The sequence below is a fragment of the Lepus europaeus genome, chromosome 12 (genome assembly GCF_033115175.1).
Source record: "Lepus europaeus isolate LE1 chromosome 12, mLepTim1.pri, whole genome shotgun sequence".
Lineage (NCBI taxonomy): Eukaryota > Metazoa > Chordata > Mammalia > Lagomorpha > Leporidae > Lepus > Lepus europaeus.
This window is the reverse complement of record NC_084838.1, coordinates 62,050,649-62,078,269: the sequence shown is the minus strand read 5'-3', so window position 1 is coordinate 62,078,269 and position 27,621 is coordinate 62,050,649. Positions and strand designations below refer to the sequence as shown.

Genomic DNA, 27,621 nt, shown 5'->3' with positions numbered 1-27,621 from the left:
AGCAGTGTGGCCCAAGTGCTTGGGCCTATGTACCCTTGTGGGAGGCCCAGAAGAAGCTCCTGGCTCCTGACAGTTCAAACTATTGCGGCCATGTGGGGAGTGAACCAGTGGATAGAAGACTCTCTCTGTCTCTACCTCTCTCTGTAACTCTGTCTTTCAAATAAATAAGATAAATCTAAATAATACAAAAGTGTCATTCCTCCTAAGCCCTTCTTTAAAAAAAAAAAGAGGAAAAAGACACCATAATTCCAATAATTATCTCATAATTATTATGAAAAACTGTAAAATGTTATTTTACATGGCTGTCTACATCATAAACACATTACTTTTATTTTTTACTGATTACATGTTTTTTCATGTTAATATAATTGTCCTGAACATCATTTCAAATCACTTGCATCTTTAAAATTATTATTATTTTTTAAGATTTATTTATTCATTTGAAAGGCAGAGTTCCAGAGAGGCAGAGGCAGAGAGAGAGAGAAGTCTTCCATGCACTGGTTCACTCCCCAAATGGCCACAACTGCCAGAACTGGTCTGATCCGGAGCCAGGAGCCAGGAGCTTCTTCTGGGTCTTCTCATGTGGGTGCAGGGGCCCAAGGACTTGGGCCATCTTCTGCTGCTTTCCCAGGCCATCGAGGAGAGCTGGATTGGAAATGGAGCAGCCAGGACTCGAACTGCAGGTGGCAGCTTTGTGAAAATTCCAGTCCCCTCTGGAAGTCAAGATCAGACTATATGAGAGAGAGTGTGTGTGTCTCTCCATGAGAGAGAGTGTGTCTACAGTGCTAAGCACTGTTTTTCAGTGATTGTTCTGTACTTTGAAATTTATTTTTAAAATAAGTCTGATTCTGTTTTTCTAATCAGAAAATGGTTCTTCATGGAGATTTTTCTTCACAGGAATGTGAATTTGTAAACAGAATGACACCTAGGGATGGGAGACTCATCATTGTTGGACTAATTCCCTGTGAAGGTATTTCCAGGTGAATCTGCACTAAATTACATCCATGGTGTAACGATGACCCAGTTTTAAGGGTCAACTTTAATAGCTTAGTAGTGTTAAGCCAGAATAGGATCTGGACCAAATATTTCCTTCTAGGGGTCAAAGGCTAAAATCTTTCTGTCATATTCTTCAGCTCTGAGAAGACATAAGGATGCCCAACCTGGTTTGCCCAGAAGGTAAAGGGCTGGGGCAGGAAAGGTCAGAGAGATTCAACTCCAGAGTTACCATGCATACCCTTCTTGCCTACCGAGATGTCCCCACTGACAGTTCTGTGCCATCTGACAGCCACCTTTCACACAGCACCCATGCCAGGGATGGGAGTCATCACACAAGCAAGAGGTCATAAGAATAAATCCAGAAATAAATATGGGGGGATGGAGGTTGATATTTTTGCTTCTCGTGATCTGAATACTTTTCTTTCAAGGAAAGATCCACATAATACTTACCTTAAAGATAAAAGACCTACTAACATTACATTCATTCAGTTCATAACTCTCACTACCACTAAGTATATAACAACAAAATAAACAGCTAATCACAAATTTACCATTTAGAAATTCGTCAATGACACATATATTACAAATATATTTTATTTGAGATGATTTTTCAAATAAACATAACCCAGTAGTAATTTAGCTACAACAGCACAACGATATCTTCTCTGTTTTCCCATACTTTTACACGCTATTATTTATGGCACATGGTTTTTACCTTCAGCAAGGCAGCTACAGCTTCCTGGGTGGCGTTACGGACGTCTTCTCCATTCACCATTAATATCTGGTCTCCCTGCATCAGTCTTCCATCTGCGTCTGCAATTCCTCCTTTGACAATGTCTGACACAAACACTCCAGTATCATTCCTGCAAACGGTTTTAACTTCAGCTTTATTTTTCCTCAACTCCAATGCAATGCTTATTTAATGGCAAGCTAACTTTTCATAACCACAATTTTCACTTCTACTTTTATAACTTTCAAAGTTTAATGGTTTTGAATGACACTGGGGCAATATTATTAGATTTATACTTTGTGATAAATACCAGCTTATGTCATGTATTTCATAAATTTAAAATACCTCTAATAAGCATGTTTATTCTTTATCAACTATTTACTGCAAATAGAAGTGGGTACTACTATTCCAATTTTATAGACCACACAGGTAGAAAATTACTCCTATATTACTAACTTGTAAGTGTACTTATATATAAATATTTAAATAAGTTAGGTATTGAATTTATGTGCATTCACAAATCTGCCATCACCCCAGTGCCTTGGTTACTGCTTTCGCTTCCTTGCTGATGCATGTTCTTATTCATGCTGATCCTTCTCTGAAGAATATCCTTCAACTGGCCCATTAGTTCATCAAATGCCATTTATCACTGTTAGCCTCAGCCCAAGGAGCTCCCTTCTTGGAAGTTTTCCTTTATTTCTCTTAAATAGAGTCACTTGGTCCCTTTCTCCTTTGCCTCCCTGGTTTCCCTAGAATGTGCTCTGTCTCCCATCAACACATTTGTTTGTTGCAAGAATATATTTAATTCTAGTCCAGCAGACTGTGAAATTTTGAGGTCAGGAATTATGTCTCATTTGTCTTAGTTCCCCAGAACCGAATGTATTTCCTGGCATGCAACAGGCAGTCAAAAAATAGCAAATGGATTTTAGTTGCAGACCTTCAAAATCCCCAATTTACTAACTTAAAAAATTCAAAACTCAGGTCTTTCCACATCCCCTTGTGTGTGGGCTAAGGACAAATATGCAGAGGATACTAGCCATTGCCAACAATTCCACTATCAGTCCCTTACAAGAATGTAATCAATCATTCCCACAAGGTCACTGGGTTCATCATCCGTAAGCACACCTTTTCCCAACAATACTTAGTCCCAGGCCTTTGCCGGGTTTCTTCTGTAGCTCCACGGTGAGGGCATCACACACGTCCTCCTCCTTGTAGGGGGCCTCGTCTCTGTAGAGTGTCAGGCGCACTCTTTGGGGCGTCTGTCTCAGGACATTGATGGCTTCATCATGTGTGGCCTTTCTCAGGTCAATCCCATTCACCTGCACCAAAACGGGATCTTGAGAGTGAGAAACTAGGTGAGTTAAACAGGGCAAATAAAGGAAGGGGAAAGAGGGAGAAGGAAACAAGAAAGAACCACCTCCCCAGTGGCCTTTTTGCTGTTATTTCTGAAGGTCACAAGGAAGTACTTTGTACCTCTAATATCTGGTCTCCAGCCCAGAGTCTTCCATCTTTGCATGCCGCTCCTTCTTCATATACTTCATGGATGATAATGGCACCCTGGGAGCCAAACACAACAACTAATGCTTTATTCCATTCTCCCTAGCAATACAGAGTTGAAATGGAGTCCAAACACCTGGGACTTTTATAGACAGCCAGCAGGCCTGATCTTTACGGGATCCACCTGCCGGTCACCTCACATCATTTAAGGAAATGTCTGACAACTCACTTTCTGCTAAATGGCTCCGAAAAGCTTGTACATTTTTTCCTAACAGTAGGGACATTTAGAAAACATTTTAAATGTATAAATTATCTATACCTACATATAATAGAGCTACATTACCTTTTCTATCTACAAATGAAATGATTTTTAAAGTTTTTGACATTTACAAAATTTTGTCTACAAAGCATCCAATTGTTCAGATTCCTCTCAACACATGACCAATGTGGTGTGGATTCCAATAAAAAGGAAATCCAAACCAAAAGCACTGGTGAGCTGACAGAAACATTTCAAAATCTAAACGTCACACTCACAAGTGTAACAAAATCTTACTGAGTCAGTATTGACTTAATTACAGTAAAAATCCCAGTATCCCCATTAAGGATTTGCTCTATAAATTAAAAATAATAATAAGCAATACATTTTTTCCTCAGTCTTTATATTTAATATAACAAAACAGACAGAAAGCCATCCCCTCAGTCTAGGTATCTGAGGCCTGGCTGAAGGGTTGCCCGGCTAGTGAGCACCTCTGGGTGGGCACTCACCAGCAGTGTGTCTGACCCGCCCACGATGCTCAGGCCCAGTCCTGTTCGCCCTTTGGAAATCTCGATTGTTGTTTCACAGCCAGGGATAATGGGGCAGGTGGCAGGATCAGAAGCAAAGATCGCTGGTGTTGATGACCTGCTTGTACCTAAATGAGTTAAAAGAGAAATGAAATACAAATAAATGTTGATTAAAAGGTATATGGGCTAAACTCACTGCACAGGTTGCTTTTGGGGGAAAGGGGTTGAGACTAGGGAAAAAGGAGACTGCAAATTTACTCAGCTCTTCTAGTTATATTAAACTGTATTAGCGCAGGGTGTTTGAGGCAGTAGGTAAGATGCTATGGGGGGTACCTGCATCCTACCTGGAAGTACCTGGGTTTGAATCCCTGCTCCATTCTCAACTCCAGCTTCCTACTAATGTTCACTCTGGAAGGCAGCAGTGATAGCTCAAATACTTGGGTTCTTGCTACCCATGTGGGAGGCCCAAATGACATTCCCACCTCCTGGCTTTAACCTGGTTCAGTCCTGGCAGTTACTGGCATTTGGGGAGTGAATCAGTGGGTAAGAGCCCTCTGGTGTTCTGTCTAGGACTATATTTGTCTGTCTACAGTTTAAATAAAAACAAATAAATATATTTTGAATGAAATATTATTAAATCATTGTTAAGGTTGCCGGTACAAAGTCACCTGTTTATTTTCTATACTATTCTGTACTTTTAAATTGCTATATAAGATAGAGTGTAAAGGAAGGAGAACAGAGAGTTGAACAGAACCTCCAGTTTCACTCTGACATTCTATACTTCACTTCAGCAAAACACACTTGTTATGAAATCAAGATTTGTACAACTCAGATCTGAGATATGTGGCAGACACATGGAAGCACATTCAAGGGAGACAACAAAACACAAAGCACATCAATAATTTTGGTCCCACTGCCTGCTTTTCAGGGCTTTTTATGCTTTCCTTTTTTCCTCCTTATCCTAGAGCATCCCTTTTTACATGATCAAGTCTAAGCAAATACGTACTATTTACATCTTTCCCCTTGGATTTCCCTTGCTTTTTTTATAAACAAATCCTGGTGCATAGATGCTCAAAAAAGAATGGACCATGAGAAAATAAGAATAATATAATTTCACATCCTGTTGTATGACAGTCTTCACATCGTATCACAAGTTTTTTTTTTTTTTTTTTTTTTTTTTTTTTTTTTTTTTGACAGGCAGAGTGGACAGTGAGAGAGAGACAGAGAGAAAGGTCTTCCTTTTTGCCGTTGGTTCACCCTCCAATGGCCGCCGCGGTAGGCGCGCTGCGGCCGGCGCACCGCGCCGATCCGAAGGCAGGAGACAGGTGCTTCTCCTGGTCTCCCATGGGGTGCAGGACCCAAGGACTTGGGCCATCCTCCACTGCACTCCCTGGCCACAGCAGAGAGCTGGCCTGGAAGAGGGGCAACCGGAACAGGATCGGTGCCCCGACCGGGACTAGAACCCGGTGTGTCGGTGCTGCAAGGCGGAGGATTAGCCTAGTGAGCCACGGCGCTGGCCCGTATCACAAGTTTTACGATACAACAAATAGCATGTTTGGGGAAAGTCTGGATGGATATACTTGGTAGAATAACGTATGCTTTGGACAAGATGTTCTCTTTTTAGGAAATCAGAAACAGACCATTTTCTTGTTCCAGAAATGGTAAGAACAGGTGTAAGATATTTCGTTTTATGTAAAATTTTCACTTAGCATTTCATATTTTTATAGACAATGCTATTTAGGGATCAATATAAGATTGAAAAATGAGAATATTTTCATAAAATCTTTTAACACTTCAGTCAATTATTCAGTCCTTCTAAATAAAGGATTACTTTCATCAGAGATATATCACTTTAAGCCATTTTTGTCTAACTATACTACAAATGTTTTAAATTAGTGTTTCCTTAAAACCATGTCAAAAGAACTGAATGTTTCAGTTTGTAGGCCCAATTTTTGCCCACACTTGCAGAAAATGGCAACGTGTTTGAGCAATTATGTTTTTGGATGGTGCAGAGGTTGAAATTTATTGTTTTATAAGAAACCAGTGTGATTTTTGTCAAAAAGTAACTTATAGGAATAATTTACCTCCATATACTAGACGGGCATTTTAATGATAGACTAAAGTATCATCCCATGGTCCACGACATCCATTTTATCTACTTTCACAAGGTCTGCTACTGCACTCAAACCACAGAACTCAAACTGCTAAATATTCAGTGTCAATAGCTAGCATTTTCAGGAGTTTCTTGTGGTGGCAGGTAATATTGATCCTATCTGTGAAATAGGATCACTGTATATCCATTCTACAGATAAGAAAACTGAGGCTTAGGGAAATTAAATTACTGTCCCAGTGTATGTGTATGTATATATATATATATATATATATACACACACACACACACACACATATACAGTATCTCCAAAATGATATTTCTAATTTATCAGTTCAATATCTGAAATCACTGGTACTCTCAGCAAAAGTTTCTTGGAGAACAGAGAAGTTGAGGCTCAGAGTGAACAGGTGGATTTCCTGAGGTCCCACAGTGGGTTAATATAAGATGCACTGATGTTTGCTTTACAATCCAGTGCTCTTTCTTTAGGAGCCCCTCTCTTGCTACCAGCCTCCCACCACAGGGCTCCCTTGTTACACCTTTCAAATAATCAGCCACTGGCAGGCAGCTGGACCCTGAGCAGGCCCTCTGTGCTGAGTATGCCAGACACACAGGACTCTCGTGGGCCCAGTCCTTACTTCGAATGGGCTCCGGTTCTGGAGAGCTCGACTGTGGCACCACTGGAGACTGAGAGCTGCTCCTTTTTCCTCCGTTGGCTGCACCAGCTACTGAAGTAGCCTGCGAGTCTGGATTCTCGGCACAAATGGTAAGTTTTACCGTCGTCTTTGCTGTCTTCAGAAGACTAATAAACTGGTAGGGTGTTGGAATTGTGGGGAAACAAAATTAAAATGCTTATTAGCAGACTTATAAAAATGAGTTTCCATTATTACTTGAATCTAATTCTAAGGTTGAGAGGTAACACAGAGGAAAAGTAATCCCTTGTTAAGACGTGAGAGGCCAAGAAACAAATTAATTTCTCTCTAGTTTTTTTGAATGCATGATATAGATTAAGGTCATGGCTAATTTCCACTCTAAGTCTGGTTCTAAACAATTTCTTCCTTATACAAGTATAGAGATTCCAATTTTTTTCATTTCTAGTTAATCTTGTCCTATAGATTGGATTCCCACAACTTTAGAAGGCATGTAGGATATCCTACTTACTTCCTGATTCTACAGAGAATCTGTTGAGTCCTATATACACACTTTTAATAAAAACAGAAATGCATATATTAAATCAGGATAGGTAAGCTACACAACAGAAAAATCAAAGCCAAGAGAAAGTTAAAATACCAAATTTATGGCTTAGATAACACCAATGCTTTTATTAACAACAAATTTATTTAAAAGAATGCTAAGCTTCTTGCTGGCTCATGTAGACATGGAAACATGGTTAATGACCTGGTTTTTCCTCATTGCAAGGGATAAAAGGAACTCCACATCTCAGGGAAAACAAAGCTTTTGTTGGTGATTACACATGAAAAGCATCAAATGAAACTCCAAGTAAGTATTATGATCACTTTTCAGGAGAAGAAAACTCAGGAACAAAAGCTACTTGATACCAACAGAATTAACATACTTAATGGCTGAGTCTTATGATCACTTTATAAGTTAATATATAGTAGACAGTTATGAGTCAACATCAATAAATCAATATTCCTCTGTAATATTGAACTCACTTAGCCACTGCTTATGAGATTCAGTTTTTTCTACAGAAAAATGGAATGACATTTATAAAAAATGCCTGGTGAATACTGAATAGTTTACTAGGAAACAAAAAATACGACACATCATCTTGATGAAAAAACATAAAAAAGAACTTAATAACTCTTCTCTTCCTTAAACATGTCTAATATGTCAATAGCTAGTTAGCCCAAATTCCCTATAATCCCCAGCTCCTAACACATGCACACATGAGCCATCCAAGGATGGCTTTACAGTACCATTTACTCTATTTTGGAAAAGTACCTTTTCAACTGGACAGCCAACAACAACTTCATCATCTACAGCCAAGATCTGATCTCCAACTTTGAGTCGTCCATCCTAAATGGAAATGTGGTAGATTTGGTGTGACTTTCCAGAAGTGATTCCCTCCCCACCACTTCATAATAGTGAGAGAGGTAAAGTCTCACCTTGGCTGCCACTCCATGCTCTGTTAAACTCTTTATGATGACTCCACTTATTGTATCTTCTTCACTGATAGCAATGCCCAAACCTCCTTGATCCTAGAGAAGGAAAAACAAGAACACTCGAGACGAAACAGTTTTATCCAAATGTAAAGGTATGCAGCCATAATGTCTGAACATCTTCTTCTACTCAAGGATTAGAAAAGCAATTAACACTCTTCTGAAGTCCACTGTTAGAAACATCTTCTTTCGGGTGGGCCTGGGCATCACAGTTTGCTTCCTGGAACACCTACATCCCATATGCGAGTGTCTGGTTTAAATCTAGCATCTTGGCTTCCAATTCAGCTTCTTGCTAATGTGTACCCTGTAAGGCAGCGGAAGATGGGTCAAGTATTTGAGTCCCTGCCTCCCATGTTGGAGACTTGGATGGCGTTCCAGGCTCCTGGTTTAAGTCTGGCCCAGGCCAGAATGTTACAGATATTTGGGTAATGAGATTCTTTCTCTCTCTCTCTCTAATACAATGAAAATAAATTAAAATTTAAAAACAGAAAGAATGGGCATGCCTTGTGCCACAGTGCGTTAAACCACTGCTTTGCACACTTGCAGAGCACATCGGAGTTCTGGTGTGAGTCTTGGCTGCTATGCTTCCTACACACCTTTCTGCTAATATGACTGGGAAGTAGCAGGTGATGGGTTCAAGTACTTGAGTCTCTGCCACCCATGTGGGAGATGAGGACGGAGTTCCTGGCTCCTGGCTCCAAGAATGACCCAGCCCCAGCTATTGCAGCCATTTTGGGAGTGAACCAGTGGATGCAAAAATCTTTCTGTGTCTGTTTCTCCCTTTCTTCCTCTCTATCACTCTACCTTTCAAATAAATAAATAAATCTTTTTAAAAGAAATCTCTCCTTAATCTTTCAATTTTTTTTCTGTTGGAGCTAATCTCTTGCCCCCAAACCATCAATCAAGTGTTCTTTGGTAACTGCAGCAACATATACAGATAGCAAAAACACATTCAATAATCAAAATTTTCAACATTTGCAAACTTAATTTTGTGTCACTGGCTGACTGAGTAAGTCATTCAAAACCTAGCAAAGGATACTCCTGACTCCTCTCTTTCTGGCCTGAACTTACAAAAAAATAATCAGGTCTGGCCACTTCATTCTTTTCTGCCACGTTTCTTCCTCCAGCAGACAGACTTCATGCTTTGTCCTTTCTTGGGGCTGAATGCCCAGTGTTCCTTCTCCAGAGTACAGCATTTTGGTTTGTTGCAGACTGAAAATATCTTGGAGCCCAAATATATGCACTGAAAACCTGCCAAGGTTGGAGAGCTATACCTACTTGGTCCATATTTTCCACATTTTCATTTATCAAAACCAAATGTTCAATAATCCTGGCATTTACCTTTCTTTAATGCTTACATTAAAAAAATGCTTAAATTAAAATCGAGTTTTGAACATTTTCATTCTGGACAGAGCTAGAAACCTTTTTCATTATAGTTTTCATCCAGGAAAAATCACACAAAGTAAAACAAGGACCAGCAAATCTTGCCATGACTTCCCCGAAATACCCACACTAAAGCCAAGCTTGCCATCACATTCATGGTCATGCCTACAACATTAAAGTCAGCTTTCAGAGCTGGTGTTGAGGCCACTGCCTGTGATGCCGGCATTGTATACGGGCCCAGTTCAAATTCTGGCTGCTCTACTTGAAGTCCAGCTCCCTGGGAAAGCAGCAGAGGATGGTCCAAGTCCTTGCACCCCTGCACCCACATGGGAGACCCCGATGAAGTTCCTGGCTGCTGGCTTTGGGCCTGGCACAGCCCTGGCCACTGCAGCCATTTGGGGTCCTTCTCTCTCTGTAACTCTGCCTTTCAAAGAAAGAAAAAAAGGGGGGGGGGGTCAGGTTTCACTCTCGCTTTAGTTACTATCAACACTGTATCTTTTCTGGGTAGATTATTAATGCCTGATAAGTTTCAGATAGTACTGTTCATCTGTCTCTACCACCAATCTCTTTCCAGGAAATCAGTCATGTGTATAATACAGAGAAAACTGTACCTTTAAGGTGAGCAGTTTACCATCGACCTAGCTGTAGAAACTTGGTAGAAACATCTCACCTCTAAATCTGCTTTCTTATCTTTTAAAAAAAAAATTAAACTTTTTTATCTCAAAAAAAAAAAAAAAAGCCTGCCATGTAACATTCAGTAAAGTACTTTATTGGTACAAAAGGCATTTGCCAATTGTTTAACATTCATTCTCATCTCAACCCTTTGCAAAAACTGGTAAGCTTCATTAGAATATAGAGGCAGCTCCTCCTTGCATGCCTAACAACTTCTTCCCAACCTACTTCTCCATTCACCTCTATCCCCTCTCTCCTTCTCTGAGTTCCCTATGATGTTTATTTTTTTTTAACATTTAATTAATGACCACACATTTCCAAAGTACAGCTTATGGATTACAATGGCTCCCCCCACCCATAACTTCCCTCCCACCCGCAACCCTCCCCTTTCCTGTTAGCTCTCCCCTTCCATTCACATCAAGATTCATTTTCAATTCTCTTTTATACAGAAGATCAGTTTAGTATATATTGAGTAAAGATTTCAACAGTTTGCACCCACATAGAAACACAAAGTGAAAAATACTGTTTGAGTACTAGTTATAGCATTAAACCACAATGTACAGCACATTAAGGACAGAGATCCTACATAAGGAGTAAGTGCACAGTGACTCCTTTTGTTGACTTAACAAATTGACACTCTTGTTTATGGCATCAGTAATCACCCTAGGCTCTTGTCATGAGTTGCCAAAGCTATGTAAGCCTTTTGAGTTCACCAACTCTGATCATATTTAGACAAGGTTATAGTCAAAGTAGAAGTTCTCTCCTCCCTTCAGAGAAGGGTACCTCCTTCTTTGATGACCCATTCCTTCCACTGGGATCTCACACATGGAGATCCTTCATTTAGGTCATTTGTTTCACCTCACCCTGGTGAGAATGGCTCACATTCAGAAATCTACCAACAACAGATGCTGGCGAGGATGTGGGGAAAAAGGGACACTAACCCACTGTTGGTGGGAATGCAAATTGGTAAAGCCACTATGGAAGTCAGTCTGGAGATTCCTCAGAAACCTGAATATAACCCTATGATGTTTAACTATATGAGGCAAAATCCTTTGCTATTTCTCCCTTCCATATGGGGAGAGTTGAATGCATGGGCTGGACTTAATGACTGAACTTTAACATACAGTATAAAACAGAGTGATGGTGTTGAAAACGGCAACTGCATCAGAAAGGACACCAGGGCTTCCTCCTTGCTGTTTCTCTTGACTCATTTGCGCTGTGGGAAGTCATCTGCCATGCCATGAAGACACAGACATGCCATCAGCCCTGGGAGGAGGAAATAAGGCCTCTTGACAATAGCCATTTGAGTTAATCACCTTGGAAGTGATGTTCAGGCCCAGCCAAATCTTCAGATGCCTGGAACTCATGCTGGCAGTTTGCTGGCAATTGCACAAGAGATTCTAAGCCAGAAACCCAGCAAAACTGATCCCAAACGCCTGACCCATAAACATTGTGAGACAATAAATGCCTGTTGTTATAAGTATTTAGTTTAATTGTGGTAATTTGTTATATAGCAAAAGATAAGTAGCTCCAACAACACAATTAAGAAGAATCTTGGGACTTTTGCTCAGAATGTCCCTCCTGGGGCAAGTGTTGTGGTACAGAGGGGTTAGCTCTCACTTGTGATACTGGCATCCCATACTGAATTGCCAGTTTGAGTCTTCACTGCTCTGCTTCTGGTCCAGTTTCCTGCTAATATGCCTGCAAAGGTGGCAGAAGATGGCCCTAGTGCTTGGGCTGTGGCCACCTATCTGGAAGACGAGAATGGGATTCTAGACTCCTGGCCTTAGCTTGGCCTAAACTTGGCTTTTGCAGCCATTTGAGGAGAGAAGTAGCACATGGAAGAACTCTGTGTGTCTCTCCTGTTCACTCTGTCACTCTGCCTTTGAATAAATCTTTAAAAAAAAAAAAAAGGAATGCTCCTCCTCCATCTGTAGGTAAGAGAAATAACACAGAGCCCCAGCTATAAGTGGTAGCTCTGCTAAAACTATGGGAAAGGTCAGCCTTGGGTCTGATACTGTGGATGGCTGTCACAAGATCAGTCCTTATAGCCTACTGACCAATTACCTGAGTCTATAAATCCTCTTCTTTCGTTAAGCCTGATGAAGTTAGCATTTTTACTTATTTTTCTTGATGGGAAAAATAAGTTACACATCTGCATAAATATTATGTCCGAATGCCACACAGAATACTACAAAACTAACTATACATATACCCATCCACACCCAGCCCCACACACAGTTTATTAACATCAGATAGCAAGACAACATATAAAAAAGGAAATAAGGTGTGAGTGTGTAACTTCTTATCTAATTGCTCAATTTTCTCCTCTAATTCTGCCAAAGTATGAGCAATCCTCAGCAGTAAAAGATCGACGAACACTGTCCAAAGCTAGTCACTAAAATACTACCATACAGGGAATGTGAAACTAACTTAGGAAGTATATTTACGGAGGAAGAGTTGTATAATTAAACAGTTAGAATAGAGTAAATAAGAATTGAAACTGAGATGAATCTAAACAAACTAGTGTTATCAGGAGGTCTTTTTTGAAGGTGCAAGGTCTCTACATCTCAGAAGAAGAATAACTTTTAATTGTATTTGAAATTTTCGCCAAATAAAACTGAGTGAATATGAAACAGATCTCCGACAATGATAGAAGACTGTTAACTGCTTTGATGTATAGGGTCCTTTCCTGGGGAAAACTATGCTAAAAATGAACCTTAATAAAAATATTTTCTCATAAACTGAATTAGCATTTCAGTCAGTCACTGAGGTTTAGATTAAATATGAATAGATGAGGACTTTCCGTTCTGTTCATACTTTGATTTTCCTATTTTAAAATATAAAGGATTCAAAAGAATAACAATCATATACTTGTCAAAGAGTTCTTAAGAACTCAAACTAGAATTAGAAATGATCTGTTACTGAAACTCCCAATTTTGAAAGAATCCAAAAATTATCCTCCCTCCCTGACTCTTCTGCTCTCAACATCTTCCACCTTATGCATACACTGGATGTCAATGCTCACTCTTCCCTTCCAAATACTTAGTCTTAACTACGCGTACAACATTGCATAAGATAATGAGAAAAAAGGGCAAGGATTTCCTCTCTCAGTGTGTATACATTTTATACTTACAGAAACGATACACAAACAAATTTCACCCAAAAAACTATTCTTGGCCTATATACCCTTAAATGACAACAAAACATTAGTGTTAAGCATTATATAGGCCAGCATATCAAAGGAATATTTCAAAATAAACAGAGGCGAGATTTCAGCTGGGTGTTTTATATTAGCTGGAAGAAAGAAGAAAGACAATCCAAGTGACACACAAGCAACCAAGGATGAATTCCCCATTCTCATGGACCCTTAGTAGTTCTAGGAAAGTAGGTAGAGTCCGACAGTAATAACCTAGTCTATAAATCCTCTTCTTTGGTTAAGCCTGATGGAGTTAGTATTTTTACTTATTTTTCCCAGCAGGAAAAGTAAGCTACATATCTGCATAAATATTATATCCCAACACCACACAGAATATTACAAAACTAACTTCACATACACCCATCCACACACAGCCCCAACTACTAACGGGAAATGGACTTGGAGTCAGAATGCCAGAATGTAAGTTCCAACTCTACCATTTGGAATTCAGAGAACAGTTAAAAGTGGGGGAAGCTCTAGGCACTGGTGCAGCAATTAAGATGCCACTAGGATGCCTACATCTTGTATCAAAGTTTGGATTTGGGACTTAGTTCCACTTCCCAATTCCAGCTTCCTACTAATGCATACCCTGGGAGTAGCAGATGTTGGCTCAAGTACTTGGGTCTCTCCCATTGACACAGGAAATTATGGATTGAGTTCCAGGCTTCTGGTTATTGTAGGTATTTGGGGAGTGCCCAGCAGATATAAGATCTCTCTCTCTCTCTCCTTCTCTGTCTCTTTGCCTTTCAAATTATATATTTAAGTTATAAATATATAAAATCAATAAATTTTTAAAAAAGCAGTGGGGAAATAATAGCAACCTCATAAGTATATAACATAATGAACAAATGTGACATTACCATTGCATTGTTTTTCAAATAGTCCTTATTTTTAAAAACATCCAGTGGTATAAATGACAAAGGATTTCAGATGAGGCAGGAGTATCAGAATCTGATTAATTCTCTCTTCTATTTGTGAGTTTTACTCCCAGAGCCAGCTAACACTAGGGGTAGTACACAGGCTTTGTGTGATGGATCACTTAATGGCTTTTAAAGCAATGGCCTCCTCAAGGGATATTTTCAGGGACATATTTTATGAGGCACTCAGAACCTCATGGATAAAAATATAAATGAAAATAATTATAATAACTTGCACTGTGTAAATGCTTTATATAAATTCTTTCATTTAATCCTTACAATAGTATATCCAATTAGAAGTTGTAACTGGGGAAAATAAGGCACAGAGAATGGTTGCCTAAAGCCGAGAGAAGGCTGAACGACTCCAAAGCCTGCACTTAAAATCTGTTAAATCGAATTAAGCTCAGACTAAAGCTGCCTCCATACATATTTTAAGTCTGGGCTAAAGGCTACTCCAAACATAGTGAACTGTTACCTAATTTGATGTATAAACAGACTGCAACCTACTCTTATAACAAGTAGCAGAGTCTCAAGCCTGTAACAGCCACCAAGCCTCCATCAGACACAGGCAGCACCTGTGCAAACCAGGTTCAAATAAGGCGAACGCTAAGCTGTAGCTAATTAAGCTATCTCTCTGTCTCACTTCCGTTGTCTGTATGTCACTTCCTTTCCTCTGGCTATAAATACAACATGCACATGTGGTGCGGCGGAGCTTTCTGAACCATTTTTGGTCCGGACTGCTGCCAGATTCTAGATTAACAAGTAAAAGCCAATTAAGATCTGCAAAATTAGATTTGTTGTACTTTTCTCTTTTAACACATCATTAAAATCATGGCTAATTGCTTCTTCTGTCTAGCTGATTTTAAAAGATTTTGAGTATTTCCCTTACTCACTTTGACTTTCATCAATAAATACATTCCAGTTACCTGAGCTTTAGATTTCCTTGAAATCTACAGAGACATAGAAGCTTTCTGTGTGCAATTCATTGATTCCTCTTAGCAACTAATTCAGAAAGGGAAGTGTGCACATCAGTTTTCAGCTAAAGGCAGACACCAGCTTTGGCACTGCAGAAGGAAGAAGCTGTTCATTAGTTCCCAACTCCAGCAGTACCCTTCTGACCTAGGAGGCCCCACTTACAGAAGAAAGTGAGGACCAACGGGAGTGAGAAGCTGAAGCGAGATCGCTCAGGACCTGAGAAGAGCTTCTGATAAACACAGCAGACCTCCGTCCACCAGCTTTGCTAAATACCAGACTGAGGAACCTCAACTGATCTGTTTGCCAGTGAACGTCCTCGAAAAGTTCTGAGAAGGGGATTAAAAATGCTTTTATCTAACACTGTTATCAAGTAGTCAGATGTTAGAGGAGGTATCAGAGAAAACCAGCATCAAGAACAGTCAGATATCTGCCAACTTATTCTTTCCTACTAATTACATCAATAGAGTGGGCAATGCGTACAACATGTTTATGTAGCTACTGGACACTATCCATGTGCATATTTAATTCTCATAATATATATTCAAGTCTTACTACAACTCTACAAGCCAAGTACTCTTATTATCCCTATTTGCAGGAGGGGAAACTGTGTACAGATTAACAGCAGTGTCCAAGGTCACAGTCTCACAGTCTGCAAGTGGCAAATCTAGGGCCTTCACCCAGGTGCTCTGCATTTTAGGCTATGTCCTCAGCCACTATAGCAGTCTGCTCTTCATTCATTTAACAAATTTATTTCACCAAGTGTTCCTGGGCGTAATGATATTCCAGGATGTACCAAATCTTGAGTGAGTATATTAGGGTCAATGCAATGGAATGATAAGTTAAAAATTATTTTATTTTAGACTTTTCTAAAGATAATCATAAACTGGCATAAAAATCATTCATTGTAATTAATTTAATATATATTTAATCATTTCAGAATGAGCAACTCATTTATTGCATCATTAAGTACTATAAACTCTGACTTCAGGACAGAGGAGGAAAATAAGCCAAACCTTGAAACAGAAAAACAAAGAGGAAGATATTCTCTCTTTAAATGGCAATAGAATGAAATTCTCAAATTGAACACAATGGACTTCTTGACAGAAATGGCAAAAGTCTTTAATAACTCCTGCTCTTTTCCTTCTCTTTATGGCAGAAACAGTCAATAACAAAACGCCTCATATGCACATATAACGAGACTGGAGAAATCCATTTTTGTATAGAATTTTCTGGTGTTGAGAGATAGAAAGAAAACATCAGTATAGTCAATATGGTAATGGTGATTTTCCTCTCTGTGTGACCATGTGCCAGGATTTATGCTGACCATTTTATAAGCAACTCATTTTATCTTCATTTTACAATTTCTGAAGACAAACAGACTGAGGCAAACTGAGGCAAAGAAAGATCACAAAATATGTCTAATGTGCACTTGATGAACCAACCCAGATGGAAGGACTCAGGAGGCTGGGGTGTAAGCATCACACAGCACTGCCCTCAGCTGCAGGGGGCATACGAACTGCTCCACTTCTTTCTGTCTGCAGTATGTCCTGTCAATCACCCCTTACTCCTCCACCATACCTCCTCTTTCTTCTTCACCTTCCAAAACATTTCACTGCTTATTTTCTTATTCAGGTACTGTTTACCTGCTTCCCAGGCTGAGCCTGCAGCACCTGAAAGCATTGGTAAACCTAAATGTGTTCAGCAAACCACTTCTTTACAGGAGTCATTTGAACTGAAAGCTCAGGTCTTTTCAAAGGACAGTAGAACTTCTAGCTATTTGAACATTAGTTTTATGAAGGACAAAGGTTATAACTCATGTTTCTTTATTCATATTTCCTCCGTAGCAGGAACTTGGTAAATGAATAAAGGAGAGATGGCTGAATTTCATACTTTGGAACAACTACAAAGGAAGGTAAAGCTGGTCCCTGATAAAGTATCAATCAGCACAGTGGGTCCCAAACTTTAGAGTGTATTAGCCTCACTAGGAAGGTTCATTAAAACACATACCTCTGGGCCCAACCCCAGAGCTTCTACTGCAGCAGGCAGGGCTGGGTGGGCTCTGCAGCTGCATTCTAACATGATGCCAGGTGGTGCTGAAGCTGCTGGTACGGAGACCACTTCTGAGAACCAGTGAACTGGGACCCTGGTGAGAAGGTACTCACATCACATCATTCCAATTTAAAGCAGATTTACCTTGGGAAGCTCCAGATGTTGCACATTTTTAAATGAACTGAGGCCCACAGCTACCTCGGACATAGTAACACCAGACTCGACCTGACAGATGAAAAGAAATGGCAAAAAAGGCGATGAGTGTTGGCATTTTTCATTTTTTAAATATACAAGCCACTTAGTCAAAATTATTTCATATATTTTATTTATGCTGCTTTATGGCATTTATAATCATAACATGTTCTTCAAAATCCCTATGAGATATGATTGGAGAGGAATGATTTTAGGGTACATGAGGCCAAGGGGATCTGATTTACTCTATAACAAAATCTCACAGCAACCCAGCTACCAAAGAGTGAAACTCACAGAAATAAACAGTGTGATCAGAGCCATCATGCACTCCTCTTGACTGTGTTAGTTATCAAGTGAATTACAAAGTATTAAATGCCAGTGCTGTGGGGTAGCCAGTAGAGCCATGGCCTGTGGTGCTGGAATCCCATAAGGGCATTGGTTCGAGCCCTGGCTGCTCCACTTCTGATCCAGTTCCCTGCTAATGCTCCTGGGGAAGCAGTGGAGGATGGCTCAAGTCCTTGGGCCCCTGCACTCACAAGGGAGAGGGAAGAAGCTCCTGCCTCCTGGCTTCAGATCAGCCCAGCTCTGGCCTTTGCAGCCATTTGGGACATGAACCAGAAGATGGAAGATTTTTATGTCTCTGCCTCTCTCTCTCTCTCTCTCTCTCTCTGTAACTCTTTCAAATAAATAAGTAATCTAATTAAAATAAAAAGTATTGAATGTTTTACCTGAAGATCATTATAATTCTTCATTTTCTTAAGGGGTATACTTAGTAAAATTTATAAGAAAATAAAATTTTCTTTTATAACTTGGCCATCTTGAATAACCACCTGACTCAACTCACTGGAATGAGATGATGATTTGTATATCTGTCTTATGTAAATATAAGCCCTGGGTTTATATTCATTTAGGGGAGATTATTTCTGTTCCTATACCTTCCCCCAAGGATAGTCACCATGATTCTTCTAATTTTAAGCTTTTCACTATCTATTATTTCCTTTTATTTACCTTATATGTGTATTCAACGATTTTTCAATTAAAAAAATAGAATGGAAAGAACTGTCTTCAATTCCCACATCGCTCTAGCCACCACACTCTCTCCTTCCTTAATTTCTGATCTATCACTCACCATCTCAAAATCACTAATAATCTCTGAATTGCTGAATCTTAAAAAAATTCTTTAACCACTTTCTTACTGGACTCTTGGAAGCATGTAAGTTTGTGGAATATACCCTTCTTGTTGAACAAGCTTTGCTCCATTGCAGTGCAACAAGCCCTCTTGAGTTTTCTTCCTCTCCTCTGACCTCTCTTTGTTGGCTTTCTTCCTTAGTGTTTCTATTACAGGATTTCATCCTTACTTTTCAAGCGCCTTGGCTCTCTTGGCTTCCAAATGCAAGTCTGCATGTATGGAGACTCATCCCCAAACTCTAGACTAAATGTTCTAATAGATACTTCTAATATGTGTTCCAATGGGTACTTCATTCTTAAGCCTCAAATTTTTGCACATTTCTGCTTCACTTTTCTGTATTTTCTATTTTGGCGAAAGGTAGCCATACATTATGTTACCGATTCAGATATCTGGAAACATGTACATTCTGTCTACTTATTCATCTTATCTCCAGCCCCAAAAAGCTGTCTGGCACAAGGTTGATTACTAAAGAAATACTTGTCCCACATACAAATTCTCAACCACTATTTTGTCCTCAGTGGGTACATTTAAGACACTTTAGGTTTTAGACATCTGCCATAAGCATTCCCACTTTTCTTAGCTTAATTCAGGCCCTTGTTATATTTCTCCTTAATTATTTCAATAATTTTCTTAATCCCTGTAATTTAACTTCTCTCCCTTATAGCCTACATTATTGTTTGACAATTTTTTTAAAGTACAATTCTCTCATTTTGGGGCTCCACACTACTGCAAAGTCAGTATTTATGTGTGTGTGTGTGTATGTATAATATATATGTATATATATATCTATTTATATTATATAAATATTGTATAATAAATATAAATATATAATATATTTCATATATATTATATAAATTATATAAATATCAGCTTGTTAGAGTGTTTCCTATGCCCTGGCTTTGTTTCCTTTCTCTATGACCCTTTCCTCTCCAGCTCCCCATTCCATGTCCTCTACTGAAATGAGATCCCTTGAATTGGCCAGAACACCTCCATACCAGTCTTTACTCTATACCCTCTGCTTATGATGCTTCAACTTTCCAATCTTCCAGAATCCACACATCTCATGGGGAGACCTTCTCCCTAAAGTCTTACTCTCATTCTCTCCAGAGGCAGGACTGACAACTCCTTCCCTGTGCTCACTATTCCTTATGCAGCACTCATGGAAACGGTATGCTTAGTTAGCTGAGTGTCTTCTTACACTGGGCTACAAATGTTTGAAGTTGTACCTTATCTATGTTTGATATCCCTGTAATTGTTAACTGAATGAATAAAGGGTATATTGATCAAATCTTCCTAGAGATACAAACATAAGTTACCCATACCTCCTTACTTTGAAGGCTCTCTGAGGTAGAAGCCAATGGTTCCCCTGTATGTCCAGGACATACGGCCATCTGACTCACTGCATCTTTATTCCTAAAAGAAAAAAACATCAATCATACCATTACAATATTTTTCATTCTCTTACTTGAAGAGTCAGAGTATTAGATACAATTCTTTAAAACTACAACATACATATTTACACATATTTTCTTTTTCATTTAAAAGAACTTGGAGTTGAAGTGCTAATGAAACGATTTGGTAAATCAGTAAAATAAAATGCTTACCTGATAAAAATTATTTTTACTTTAGAAGGGGCACATTTAATGATTGAAGAGGCATTCTGATGACTTCTTCCATATAAAATTTGACCATTGATCTGTGAGAAATAAATATCATTAATCAAACCTGAAATTTTCATTTCATAATTGGTAGTATCCTAACTAATGAAAAACATCCTTCATCTTCCTCCCTGTGACACGAGCCTGAGCTTTGATGGTGATTGAAGGAAAGATACTTAAAACCAAGATTAAAAGAATTTGCATAAAGTTTGATATTCATGCACTGGTGGCTCAGAGGTGGCATTCGTACTATCTGTAGAAGAGACTCAAGTTTCCTAGCAGACAATAGGCTTCCGGCACACTCTGTACAAACCAGGGGCTATGACCTGAAAAGCCCATCCTGGGAACTCCCCTACTCTCATAGTCATTTTTCCCCAGCCAGTCTCAAAACTCAAGCCTTAGGAATTGGCTGTTGGGAGAAGTGATGCTTGGTAAGATCTGCTCTTTGAGTCATTGCTGGAGGCTCCCTAGCCTAAATGGAAGAATATGAAGATACCTGGATCCCAGCCTCCAGGAGACAAGCACAAACAACTCAAGCAAAAAACATTATAAATAGTATAAAGTATGGTCCACATATTTATTTTGTTTGGCAGGCTGAGTTACTGCTTTTGTCATTTAGTCTTAAGCTTGACCCCAATCCACTGCACTCTCATCACTTCTCCCATTAGGGATTCAATTTCCAGAATGTCTAGTGGGTCAGCCTCATTATTGGGGAATGACTGGACATTTGGCTCTTCAAAAACTCCTAATAAAAATGCAGCACACAAAGAAAATGTTTTGGAAGTGTGATCTTTATTACTGTCTCGGGGCAAACATTGTTTCTGGTGTTATATAGTCATGACCTTTTAATGGAAGTTAATGGCAACATAGATTATTTAGCAGAGATTTGGGTTTAGAGCTGAATTTGCTGCAATACATCTATTTTGTTAGGCAAGTAACTGTTTTTGCAATTGCCATATGAGGGTACTTCAAAAAGTACACAGAACTACAAGATGTTTATGTTAGCACAAAAATTTGAAATTTTTTTCAAGGTTTTTATTAAAATGTGCATTTTTCCATTAACTTTTTGAAGACCTCCCTTTATGAGGTTTCAGTGATTGGAAACTGATGATTCCATTGCAACTGATACAATAAATGTAAACGCAAAGGTTCCATAAAAACTTACCTCTAGAAGCTCATCGGCAATCTGCAATCTACCATCTTTGCCTGCTGCTCCATTTGGATCAATCCCCACAATAAAGACACTCATTCTGGATCGGTCTTTGTTTCCAGCAAGACTGAGACCCAAACCGCTACGACCTTTCTCCAGTTCAATCACATGAAGCTCTCCTGTTAGGGTTCCATAACGCTCTCTGATATTTTCTACATGCAACAACAACAAAAAGCACATATTTAGAGTTAAATCACAGTCAAATGCTTTATGATGGAAGGCTAGTTGATTTTGTTTCAAAGGGTACTATTTGTACCAAAACAGGAAAATAAAATAAAATATTAACAAATATCAGGAATGATTTCCTAAAAGACCCAAATTTTGAGGGATTTCTTTGATTGCAGGGTTCAGAAAACACAGCATCTGATTAATTAGTTTATCTTGAGTTGTTCAGACCTAGGAAAAGTGACTCACATTTATAAACTCTCAAAAGTCTATTTATGATTAAACTAGGTATTTAATTTATCATTTGGAGAGCAGGACAGAACTAAGGTAGCCAGCATATTTCTGTTCATGTGTCAATGTGAGCTTTCCTCTTATATGGAAATCTACATTGTATAGTATAACATCATGGTAGACAGCTGCTGGCTATATATCTCCAGAGTGAAGAGAATGGGTTTTCACATTGCCCAGGACAAAACTGATGGACATATTCCAGCTTTGAAACACATCCTAGTTAGATGAGAACATTTCTCCTACACCACATCTTTAAGAGGTATTGTCTATTATTCACTCCCTTTGATCCTAGAGGCTGAGACCACTGGTAATGCTTTGGTATACAGCTCCAGTATTAACTGCCAGCCATGTTAGTGAGCCATCTTGGACATCCAGTCAAGCTCAGCCAGCTAAACCACACTTTGAAAGGTTAATAATAAATTGTTGAAAAAGTGGTCTGCACCTTAATGTTTATTGCAGCTCAATTCACAATAGCCAAGACCTGGAATCAACCTAAATGCCCATCAACAACAGACTGGATAAAGAAATTATGGGACATGTACTCTACAGAATACTATACAGCAGTCAAAAACAATGAAATCCAGTCACTGGCAACAAAATGGTGGAATCTGGAAAACATCATGCTGAGTGAAATAAGCCAGTCCCAAAGGGACAAATATCATATGTTCTCCCTGATCGGTGACAACTAACCAAGCACCAAAAAGGAAACCTGTTGAAGTGAAATGGACACTATGAGAAACAGTGACTTGATCAGCCCTTGTCCTGACTGTTGATGAACAACTTAATACTTTATCCCTCTTAGTAATTTTTTTGTTCTATTTAATACTATTGGTTGAACTCTGTAATTAATACACAATTATCCTTACGTGTTGAAACTTAACTGAAAAGTGATCCCTGTTAAATACAAGAGTGCGAATAAGAGAGGGAAGAGATGTACAGTTTGGAACATGCTCAATCAGACTTGCCCCAAATGGTAGAGTTAGAAACATACCAGGGGATTCCAATTCAATCCCATCAAGGTGGCATGTACCAATGCCATCTCACTAGTCCAAGTGATCAATTTCTGTTCACAATTGATCATAATGATAGGACTAAGAGTCAAAGGGATCACATAATCAAGACTAGTGTCTGCAAATACTAACTGATAGAATAAAAAAGAGAGAGAATGATCCAACACGGGAAGCGGGATACACAGCAGACTCATAGAATGGCAGATGTCCTAAACAGTACTCTGGCCTCAGAATCAGCCCTTAAGGCATTCAGATCCGGCTGAAAAGCCCATGAGAGTATTTCAGGCATGGAAAGTCACTCTGGCAAAAAAAAAAAAGACCTAAATGAAAGCTCTCTGAGAGTGAGATCCCAGTGGAAAGAACAGGTCATCAAAGGAGGTACCTTTCTCTGAAGGGAGGAGAGAACTACACTTTGACTATGATCTTGTCTGAATATGATTGGAGCTGGCGAACTCAAAAGGCCTCCACAGCCTTGGCAACTCATGACAAGAGCCTAGGGTGATTACTGATGCCATAAACAAGAGTGTCAATTTGTTAAGTCAACAACAGGAGTCACTGTGCACATACTCCTCATGTAGGATCTCTGTCCTCAATGTGCTATACATTGTGAATTAATGCTATAATTAGTACTTAAACAATATTTTTCACTTTGTGTTTCTGTGTGGGTGCAAACTGTTGAAAGCTTTACTTAATATATGCTAAATTGATCTTCTGTATATAAAGAGAATTGAAAATGAATCTTGATGTGAAGGGAAGGAGAGAGAGAGCGGGAGAGGGGAGGGTTGTGGGTGCGAGGGAGGATATGGGGGGGGAAAGCCATTGTAATCCATAAGCTCTACTTTGGAAATTTATATTCATTAAATAAAAGTTGAAAACAAAAACAAAAAATAATAATAAATTGTTGGTATAAGCCATCAAGCTCTGTGGTGGCTTGATAATCATCTCAAATATTCTGATTCACATTTTCCAGAGTACATTCTGGTCACCTTCACTGGATTAACAATATCTTTTAATATTCTTGATAATAAACTGAGAAAAACTGTGAATGTTACAGTTTTAATCGCCTAGAAAATGTTAACTACATGGCTAATGTCACACACTCTACATTGATTGTTTTTTGTAAAATCTTTAATTAATGCAAATTTAATAGGTACAACTGTAGGAATATAGTGGTTCTTCCCCCCATACCCACCCTCCCACCCCTACTCCCATCCCACCTCCTACTCCTTCTCCTATCCCATTCAGAAGACCAAATCGATACTAAATAAAGATTTCAACAGTTTGCATCCACACATACACACAACATATAAAGTACAGCTTGAGAACAAGTTTTGCAGTTAATTCTCATAGTACAACTCATTAAGGACTGAGGTCCTACGTGGGGAGTAAGTGCACAGTGAATTATGTTGTTAATTTAACAATTAACACTTATTTATGATGTCAGTGATCACCTGAGGCTCCTGCCATGAGCTGCCAAGGCTATGGAAGCCTTTTGTGACTACAATTTCTATTAGTATTTGGATAAGGCCATAGCAAAGTGAAAGTTCTCTCCTCCCTTCAGAGAAACATGCATCCTTCTTTGATGGCCCCTTCTTTCCACTGGGGTCTCATTCACGGAGATCCTTCATGTAGGATATCTTTTGCCACAATATCTTGGCTTTCCATGCCTGAAATGTTCTCATGGGCTTTTCTGTCATATCTGAATGCTTTAAGGGTTGATTCTGAGGTCAGAGTGTTACTTAAAGTGATTGTCATTCTATGTGTCTGCTGTGGGGACTGCTTCCCATGTTGGACATTCCCTCTTTTTTAATTCTATTATTACTACGCATTTGTTGCTATTTATATGATCTCTTTAACACTTAATCCTATCTATATGTTCACTTTAACACTTAATGTGATCACTTTAACAATAAAGATGGCATTTTTACCACCAATTTTAATGGGATTTGGAATCCCATGACAAGTTTTTAAATTGTACTCTTAGAAGCAAATCTTTAGGACTGTATACAGAACTATACAGTCTTATAGTTACAAACTCCCTCCTCCCTCTCTTATTCCCCCTCTTATTTTTTTATTGGGATCTACTTTCAATTGACTTGATATACATAAGATTAACTCTATGTTAAGTAAAGAGTTCAGCATATAATATGAAGAAGAGAAAAGAAAAAAAAAAAGAAATAAAAACTGTTCCTCAACAGTCAAGATGAGGGCTGCTCAAGTCATTGTTTCAATTTCACTTCTACAGCTTTCATATTATGTAAGTTATTAGTTCTCACAGATCAGGAAAAAAATATAGTATTTGTCCCCGTGGGACTGACTTATTTCACTAAGTATGAAGTTTCCCAGATTGATCCATCTTGTTGCAAATGACCAGATTTAATTTTTTGTTCTGTGTAGTCTTCCATAGTGTACATATTCCATAATTTCTTTATCCAGTCTTTGGTTGATGGGCATTTAGGTTGATTCCATGTCTTAGCTATTGTGAATTGAGCTGCAATAAAAATGGAGGTGCAGATAGCTCTTTTGATTACCAATTTCATTTCCCTTGGGCAAATTCCAAGGAATGGGATGGCTGGGTCATATGGTAGAGCTATATTAAGATTTTTGATGTATCACCATACTGTCTTCCATAGTAGCTTTTCCAATTTACATTCCCACCAATAGTGGATTAGGGTACCCTTTTCTCCACATCCTCTCCAGCATTTGTTATTTGTTGATTTCTGTTTGAGAGCCATTCTAAATGGGGTAAGGTGAAATTTCATTGCGGTTTTGATTTATATTTCCCTGATGGCTAGTGGTCCTGAACATTTTTTCATATGTCTGTTGGCCATTTGGATTTCCTCTTCTAAGAAGTGTCTGTTAATTCCTATGACCATCTCTTTACTGGGTTGTTTGTTTTGTTGTTGTGGAGTTTCTTGATCTCTTTGTAGATTCTAGTTATTAATCCTTTATCAGTTGCATAGTTTGCAAATAATATCTCCCATTCTGTCAGTTGCCTCTTCACTTTCCTGATCATTTCTTTTGCCATACAGAAGATTCTCAATTTGAAGTAATCCCATTTGTTAATTTTGGCTTTGACTGTCTGTGCCTCTGGAGTCTTTTTCTTTGCTTGTGTTAATGTTTTACAGGGTTTCCCCAATGTTTCGGGTCATAGATTTAAATATTTAATCCATGTTGAGTAGATTTTTATGTAAGGCATAAGGTAGGGGTCTTGCTTCATACTTCCGCATGTGGAAATCCACTTTTCCCAGCACCATTTGTTGAAGAGACTGTCTCTGTTCCAGGGATTGGTTTTAGCTCCTGGTCAAATATAGGTTTGTTACAGATGTTTCTATTCTGTTCCATTGGTCTATCCACCTATTTTTGTACCAATACCAGGTACCAGGCTGGTTTTTTTTGGTTTGTTTTTTTTATTTTTGACAGGCAGAGTGGACAGTGAGAGAGAGAGACAGAGAGAAAGGTCTTCCTTTGCCGTTGGTTCACCCTCCAGTGGCCGCCGCGGTAGGCGCGCTGTGGCCGGCGCACCGCGCTGATCTGAAGGCAGGAGCCAGGTGCTTCTCCTGGTCTCCCATGGGGTGCAGGGCCCAAGCACTTGGGCCATCCTCCACTGCACTCCCTGGCCACAGCAGAGAGCTGGCCTGGAAGAGGGGCAACTGGGACAGGATCCGGCACCCGGACCAGGACTAGAACCGGTGTGCCGGTGCCGCATAGCAGAGGATTAGCCTATTGAGCCGCGGCGCCAGCCCAGGCTGTTTTGATTATAACTTCCCTGTAGTATGTCTTGAAATTTGGTATTGTGATGCCTCTGGCTTTGCTTTTGTTGTATAAGATTGCTTTAGCTTAACTGCATTGATTTTATAAACTATAATCACTGACTCCTTAGAGCATCCAGCAGTACAACTTTATACTTCGTAAAAGCATGCACAATAGCATTCTTAAAGGAAATAATCAGCCTTCTAAGTGAGACATCTTAAAACAATAATACATTTCTAACTTTTGACTAAATTTCTAAAAAAATATTTCCCTGTCTAATGGGTTATTCCTTTGGGAAATAGAGACAGCCCATTGCTCTAGTAACAGTTGCCTTTCAATGATCCCTATGCACCAGGAATTAAGAATACTCCTCAAGTATTATCAAATTTCATGTTAACAACCTAAGGGAAGAAAAAATAAAGGTAACCTCTGTGCCAAAAATTAGAGGCAGTTAAATAACTTACCAAATGCCCCACATTTTGATCTCAACAATTATACTATGTTACCATCCTAGTACAGAAAATGCTGGAAGTTCCAGGTGCAATATCAAGAACTCATCAAATTTCACAAAGGGGAATAGGAGGCCTAGAAAGGGGTGATAACTTGTTCAGGACCACAGAGTGGCTGATCCAGTGTTAACTTCTGAGAGCCGGCCCTGT

General features: G+C 39.1%; 1 protein-coding gene across 6 annotated transcripts in view; it reads right to left on the bottom strand.

The window, feature by feature from the left end:
- The window catches only part of MPDZ (multiple PDZ domain crumbs cell polarity complex component), a 181,011-nt gene that overhangs the window by 10,909 nt on the left and 142,481 nt on the right, over positions 1–27,621 (bottom strand). For all 6 annotated transcript variants that reach the window (XM_062208253.1, XM_062208256.1, XM_062208258.1 and 3 more), the window contains 11 exons: positions 21,699–21,895; positions 20,480–20,571; positions 20,198–20,288; positions 17,639–17,719; positions 8,246–8,338; positions 8,082–8,156; positions 6,755–6,926; positions 3,989–4,134; positions 3,200–3,283; positions 2,852–3,045; positions 1,712–1,859 (listed from right to left, as the gene is read on the bottom strand). In XM_062208253.1, coding sequence (XP_062064237.1) covers positions 1,712–1,859; positions 2,852–3,045; positions 3,200–3,283; positions 3,989–4,134; positions 6,755–6,926; positions 8,082–8,156; positions 8,246–8,338; positions 17,639–17,719; positions 20,198–20,288; positions 20,480–20,571; positions 21,699–21,895 — 1,373 coding nt within the window. The remainder of the gene's footprint in view (positions 1–1,711; positions 1,860–2,851; positions 3,046–3,199; positions 3,284–3,988; positions 4,135–6,754; positions 6,927–8,081; positions 8,157–8,245; positions 8,339–17,638; positions 17,720–20,197; positions 20,289–20,479; positions 20,572–21,698; positions 21,896–27,621) is intronic.